This window comes from Astatotilapia calliptera, chromosome 19 (assembly GCF_900246225.1).
Source record: "Astatotilapia calliptera chromosome 19, fAstCal1.2, whole genome shotgun sequence".
NCBI classification, from domain to species: Eukaryota; Metazoa; Chordata; class Actinopteri; order Cichliformes; family Cichlidae; genus Astatotilapia; species Astatotilapia calliptera.
In genome coordinates this window covers 26,225,016-26,232,432 of record NC_039320.1, presented here as the reverse complement: position 1 = coordinate 26,232,432, position 7,417 = coordinate 26,225,016, and the positions used below count along the sequence as shown (strand labels likewise).

General features: G+C 41.2%; 1 protein-coding gene across 2 annotated transcripts; it reads right to left on the bottom strand.

Moving 5' to 3' along the window:
- Positions 1-825: 825 nt before the first annotated feature.
- Positions 826-6,690, bottom strand: vsx2 (visual system homeobox 2). 2 transcript variants are annotated; one of them, XM_026151024.1, is made up of 5 exons: positions 5,931-6,690; positions 5,456-5,540; positions 4,846-4,969; positions 2,224-2,404; positions 826-1,848 (listed from the first exon to the last, which is right to left on the bottom strand). In XM_026151024.1, exons 1-5 carry the CDS (start codon positions 6,346-6,348, stop codon positions 1,469-1,471), a joined length of 1,188 nt encoding a protein of 395 aa, XP_026006809.1. In that variant the 5' UTR covers positions 6,349-6,690; the 3' UTR covers positions 826-1,468. The 2 variants fall into 2 exon arrangements, with proteins under 2 accessions (XP_026006809.1, XP_026006810.1); XM_026151025.1 differs by having other exon boundaries at positions 826-1,785.
- Between the last annotated feature and the right edge of the window lie 727 nt (positions 6,691-7,417).

The following is a 7,417-nucleotide window of genomic DNA, read 5'->3' as shown; positions in this document are numbered from 1 at the left end:
TGAAATATCTTTCTAAGGTTATAATCAAGAATTAAACCTTCCTTAACATTGCTGCTCACAAATTAACTCATCAGTGGAGAAGAATCTTCTTAACATCAACATTTCCTGCTATCCTGGCACATCCCAGAGCATTTTTACCCATCATTGTTGATTGTATGTATACTTATCTCTGTCAACAAAGTAATTAACAACCTTTTCCCTATCGACTGACATCATGATTTCGAACTGAGAGCCATTCACTCTGGGGCCACACTGAGCACAGTCATCCCTTGCCTTTTGAAATTGCTCTCTGTTTAATTGGAATGGAACTCAGTTGTTCAACTCATTAAGAAGCCCCATTAGAAAGTGTGTGAAATGTGATATGGATTATAGCTAATGCGACCACGTAGATGTGTTGTAAAGCTGAATTCAAATGCCCTGATAGAAAGTTTTATAAACAGCCGGGGGAGAAATGAAGATTACCAACAAATGAAGCTGTTAGACTTTGGCTAAGTATTCAGATAAGAGGATGAAAGAGCTTGAGTGTTGGATGCTAACAGCATCTATTGAAGTGATTTGAAATCAGGCTAAGGTCATCCTGCTTCACTCTCTTCTCCTGTCCCAAAAGCTCTGGTTCCCCTAGTTTAATCTGAAATTGAAGGCTCTCAACTGCGACAGATTATGGGGGGCTAACCCAAGCATGTAGCCAGGGGCGGTCTCCTAATGAGCCCAGCCAGCAGAGCAGCAAGTGACAGCAAGTAGCTACTCCAGCAAGGAGGGGGTCTTCAATGCCATTCAATAGTTAGAGCAACAGGGTGGTAATCGAATCATTTAAAGCAAAAGAACTGACACCAAAACCCGCATTTAATAAACAGTGATTTCTATTTTATGCTTTGTATTTTGAGTGATACATATTTTGAAATGAAAACACAAACATTTTTAAGACTACATGAAAACATATTTCAAATTTGTGTCTTTAGTGGGAGCGATTAATATATCAATTATTTACAGCACGATATAGGACAACATTTACTTTCTTTCTCTTGAAAGAGTTCTGTCGGTGGGGCGCCTCTTATCTAAAACGCCAGCACTTAGTAACTGTACAAGCAAAGGTTAAAATGAAATGCAGACTTTGACACACTGACTGCTCGTTGCAAGTACTTCATGTTGCACTGGATGAAATTCTGCTCATCTGGCTGTCTCTATATAATTGCGGGATCTATATACAGGGATATTTCTCACTCTTGCTCTTTTCAACCTTTCTATATGATCAAGCAACAGCTGTATGTTTTGAAGTGAATCAGGGAGGGGGGGAAAGTGCATTTGCATCTTGTGTGCAGCAGCAAACCAGATGAGTTTTCTCCTTAAAGGAGTCCAGATGCAGACCATCTGCAGGACAGTGAGTCATACCAGGTAGGTCCATGCTTAAAGCAGCCAGACCACTGGGTTCACTCGTGAAAACAAGAGTCCTCAGCGAATTCGACAGTCTCTATGGACTTTTTTGCTCCTCTGGTGAACTCAGGGGGTCGCTGGCCTTCTCCTCGGCTTCCTGTCTCTCCGGTTTGCCCTCCAACTGTCTGTCATGAGAAACTGTTCCCAGCACTTTGGCACTGTGCTCCTGTGCCTTGGCCCTGAGCGCGGCAATGCTGTTCTCTCTCAGTTCCTCTTTAGAAATGACGGACTTGCCTTCTGACCTCTTCTCCTCCGCCTCGGCGTCTTCTGCCCTCTGAGAGCTCGGCTGCTGGGGTGCATCGTCCTTTCCTGACGGCGGGGGTGCTCCAGCCTCCACGGACTTTTTGTGCATCCCTGCAAAGAGTTGCGGGTATTCAGATTTAGAATAGCGTCTGTTGATTGGTAAGCCATCCTGGACTGAAAATAGCAAGCAAAAACAGTTGCGGTTTAGAAAATAATGTTTAAATGGACAGTGGCAATGCATGACCAGGGTACTGGATGAAAAATATTTTGCATGCTGATTTCAATTTAGGAAATATATTAGTTTTAAAAGGTCATGCTTAGGGGGGAAAGGGAACAAGACACGGGGTACTTGTGGAAAGTCAGAATAAACGCATTAATCTCAGCTTCTTAACTCAATGAAGTGCAACCTCTGATTATTTAAAATTATGATTACTCAGCCATCACTAACTGACTGAACTGTGCAGCTAAGATGTGCTTTACATCTACAAAAATGGATGAATTAGAAAAACAAAAGCGGAAAAATCAGTAAAAGTAAAACAAAAGCCTCACCAAGCAGCCAGGGGGCGCAGGACTCCATGATACCATCCTTTGCAGACTTGAGGATGGACTCTGGCAGAGGGATTGAATGCCTCACCATGGCTCCATACAGTCCATATTCAGCCATCACTGTGCTGCGACCCCAGCATTTCTCCCTCTTCCTCCACTTGGCCCTCCGGTTCTGAAACCACACCTGTAACACAGGAAGAAGTTCCCCAGTTTTTAGCTATATCGCTTAAGTCATCATATTCATCAGATTTCAGGTCACTGCAGCAGAGGCCAAAATACGTGCAAGAGATTAAATTTGATTCATTCAAATAACCTTTTAATTTTGAATGAATAGTTTTTGGAAACAGCCGAGATGGACTTGAATAGTGTTGGGGCTTTTGATTACTGTTACAGAGGATATTGGGAATGAGTTTTCAGTAATTTGGGAACCACAAGAAGAGGAAATCAGAGGAGTTTCACCGTGGCAGACTGTTTCACAATGGCAATCTTATTGAATCTGCTGCATTATGTGCAAGATGCAACAATTTGTATCCTAAACAGGTTTGGGCTTTTTTGATGGATCGTCTGCATATCTTCTAAGCCACCGATGAGAGCAAATATTGAGGAAAAAATCGGTTTGAGTTGTGTTTATCCAGCCAAAACGTGCTGTTAGTCCAATAATAAACGCTTAACGATGACAAAGAAATTCTAATTCAAACGTTTCCAGAAGGGATCATCAAACCCTCCTAAAATGTAACTAATTAATCCATTCCATCCACTTACTGCCATTTTAGGCTTTTCTAAAAGCACCCTTTTAGAAATGTTAAGCCTAGTCTTAGCTATTTTAAAGATGATCCATTTAGGAATCCAGTGCGATTCAAAGTGACTTAAGATAACAACTTAAGTCCTGTTTTGCTTGAGTCCATTGATTTCCCATAGCCTGCAGGCTCCAGGTGTAACAGATCTCTGCCTCCTGTCACTGCTTATCGCAAACTACCTGGTGGCATTATAGATGGTGTGACACAACAAGACACTTCACTTGGCTACAGCCAGCAAACTGCTTAAAGCCCGGAGTGTCTGTGTGTGCGCTGAGAGAAAGAGAGAGGCCAAATTGATTGTATAGCACAACACAGGATTGTTAAGCACTCAGCTTAGGCACCTCTGGCTCTGAGAGAGGAGGAAGGTGGGGGGGCAGAAAGAAGACTCGAGCGAGGACAGATTTTAAATCGAAAGCGATCAAATCGTTTTCAAGCTTTTTTATTAGATTTTTTTCTTCTGGTAATTCTGATGGATAACCTTTATTTCATACAAGATACTTTTTTTAATGAGAAATTGCTTATGTGCCCCTTAAAAAGAAGCCAGTGTGTAAGCCGCGAGGAGGAGCGACCCAGGGGCACGCCGAGGCTGATTGAAAAATAAGTTAATTTCAGGCCCAATCGATGGTGGGCAGGCGGGCAAATATCACGGGAAATTAAACTACCGGGACTCGTGGGATCAGCGCTATTGACCCATGCTAATAAATTCAATGTAGTTATTTCATTTGAACTCCCTGCGTCTCTCTCCAAGCAGCAGCAGCAGCCAGCCTCCCGAGCTCGTCTGATTTAACTAATTACACTCAATGAGAAAATTGGGTGTTAATTTTATTTAGGATGGGAGCAGGGTTATTTATTTATTTCCTTTTATTATTTATTCCAGGCCCTACTGTTGCAGCCCGGTAATGAGAACGAGATTAAAAGGCACCCCGGCAGATGGATGGTCCAGGTCACACTGCAATCTTCTTCCGCCTTGATAGCTTGATTAGGTCGTTAGCGGCTCCTTCTCTGAGAACAAATTGTTTCACATCCAACTGCGCCTGATGAGAGATTATCTGTCCTGGCGAGGATGCTGGAGGAGAGCAGTCTTTGTTCAGACGGGAGGAGGAGGAAGAGGAGGAAGGGGAGGAGGAAGGGGGGCCCCATCGCTGATCGATTTGCTGGGGCTCACTTAGACCATCGTCCCTTTAACATCAGAGCAGCATCAGGGGCAGCTGGCGGCCTCCACTCAAATATTACAGCGGGTTATTAGCACTGATGGAAAGGTGAAGGATGAGCGAAGCGCATTCGCCCGAACAGGTGCATATTCATGAGGAGAGCGATTAGAATATTCACACAAATCATTACGGCAGATGAGTTCAGAACGAACCCGGTTTTAAAGAGACTGTTGCTTATTTTTTCAGAATGGCCCACAAAGCCCAGATGCGCTGTTTAAAAATGTAAAATTAGATCGAATCCTTTGAATACAACGAAATGAATGTGAAACACTATGAGATACTTTCACTCTGCTGTTGCTTTGATTAGCCTGTTGTTCGTATGTGCAAAGCAACTGTACGAAAAAAATATGTACAAATAAAACTATGCTTCAAATGAAGCATTCCTTTATATTTTAAATGAATAATATGAAACGTCGCATTTTTACAGGCACAACTGGGCAAAAGTAGATTGAAATAACCGAACAACTTTATACTTCATATAAAATAAAATAAAATTCTTTGAACAGCAAAAAAAAAAAAAGAAAAATTGGAAAAGCTCCATGGTCTTTTTTTCTAATTCAATAAATATTCATAATTTTTTTATAATTTCTTATTATAATTATCAGGGGTTTTTATACCTGTATCCTGTCTTCAGGTAGCTCTGTTTTCATGGCCAGCATCTCTCGGGCATAAACATCCGGGTAGTGCGCTTCATTAAATGCCTTTTCTAGCTCCTCCAGCTGATACGAGGTGAATATGGTCCTGTGGAAACGGGTTAAATACAGGCGAGAAATATATATTAATGTGCTTTGAAAACAAAAAACACACGCACACGCAAAAACCCGATTTTTTTCTTTCTGACAAACTAATGAATACATGTGCATGTTTTAACACACACAATTTGCACTGGAGAAAAGCTAAAAAGGCGTTCAGCTTTAAGTGCCAGTTTTAATAACTTAAATAAAAACTAATCATAACATTACCCTGTTTTTCAGATAATTTTTTTTTCAATTTGCCTAGATGGCAATAATTTGAGAAAATAAAAGCTCACGTGCAGTAAATCCTTATGTGCACAGTTGTGAGTGCCAAAGAAAGAGTAAGACCAAAAATTAGAAATTAAAAATGTAAGAATAACAGCCACTGTGCATTTTATTTTATTTTATTAAGTTGAACAAAGGGATGTTGTATTAACATGAAATTTAACATTTTCATCATTTTTCCCCCTGAAATCCAGAAATCAGCACTAACCGGTGGCGTCTTTTCTTCCTTTTCTTGCTCTGACTTACTGACGACTTGGAGAGTTTTCGTTCATTAGAAGACAAATCTTCAGAGTCTGAGAAGAAGACGTAATGTTAAATGAAATTAAAAGATCAGAGCAAATGTTTGCAACGACACAGCACAGGTTTAAATAAACCTGTCACAGCCTAAAACATTCCAGTTCAAACACGATACTAATACTACTATTACTATTACTATTATTATTATTATTATTATTATTATTAATAATAATAATAATAATAATAATAATAATAATAATTATTATTATTATTATTATAATAATAATAATGATGATGATGATGAGGAGGAGGAGGAGGAGGAGGAAATGGAAGAAATCTGGAATCTGTCTTAATCCACAGTAACACAGTGAGTGGAAATGCGATAATAATATAACTGCTGTAATAATTTCACGGCTATGAATCATTAGAAAGTGACTGCAGATCACCTGAGCTGGCAGACTGGCTGGTGTCCAGCGGGCCCACGGACCTGCTGTGGGGCTGCAGGTGAACATCTTGCCCGTCAGACAGCACAGTCTCCAAAAACGCTGGCTGGCTGTAAAACGATGGAATCCCACCAGGGCCGATTAATCCCATCCCGACACCCACGCCGGCGGGGCCCAGCATGGACCTGGCGGCGATAAGGTGCGCCCCGGCCGGCAGCGAGGCCAGTGGGCTCCTCGGGGCTGCGGATGGCTCCTTATTCAGACCCAGTATCTCTTGGATGCCGAAGCCGGTGCACCTGGGCGGTGGATTGGTCGCGCCGCTCTTCGGCTGGTGGCTGTTACTCCCTCCATTAACACCCAGAGAGGTTTTCTCCGATAGATTTAAACTTTCCGACAACACGGAGCCCTGTTTCCCCGTCATAGTGTCTCCGATGTTCCTTGAAAGGCCTGTTTCTTATCACGGCGTCTAACAGGACGGTCCCCAGTGCATGATCCTCTGCGTAACACACAAGAGCCCTTTAGAAAATGGTCCTTTTATCCAACAGGTCCATCCCAACAAGAGGCAGAACCAGCAGCCAATCAGCTGCAAGGATTCGGGATTCCTGTGGATCATGGATGCATTATACGCCCTCCCGAATGGATATCTGTGTTTTCCTGAGGACTGCGTGGATAAATGAAGACTAGATCCGAGGTAAAGAGGAACAAGCGATCTTTAAGTTTGCAATCTGTTGGAAGAAATATGAACAATGAGCGATGGAACAGATACACACACACACACACACACACACACACACACACACACACACACACACACACACACACACACACACACACACACACACACAAAGCCAGTTCTCTCTGCCCAACCACTGGCTCATAGGAGTGGATAATTGATCTCCAGATGCTGTGGGAAACTCATCACACGCAAATCAAAGGCCCTCCCAAAAACGACAGCTGGACGACATGGACACAGTCTGCGCTGCACGGTCCTGCACAGCGTTAATCCCACAGCAGCAGCAGACTACACAGATTATAAACCACAGGGGGATTTTTCTTGGAGGATGTGGGAAATTAAACAGAATATGAGCAACGAACACACAAAATAATACAAAACTAACAAGAAACTCCCACAGCATGTTTTTTTGTTTTATAATAATAATAATAATAATAATAATAATAATAATAATAATAATAATAATAATAATAATAATAATAAATTATAATAATAATAAATTATAACATAATAATTTCATTCATTTTATTGCAATAACACAACAAAAGAAAAAATGTTTCTTTGCGTTACGGTTTTAATGACCTTTATCTTTATTATTATTATTAAAGATGCGGACCAAAATGTTAAAAATAAAAAATCTTATAAGGATAATTTAACAGTTTTCTTTTAAAAAAAATACTTATGATACATTTATTTGGAAAGCACAGAGGACAGGGATTTGCCCGCTGTGTGCAGAGATGATGCAAATGTTTTTCAT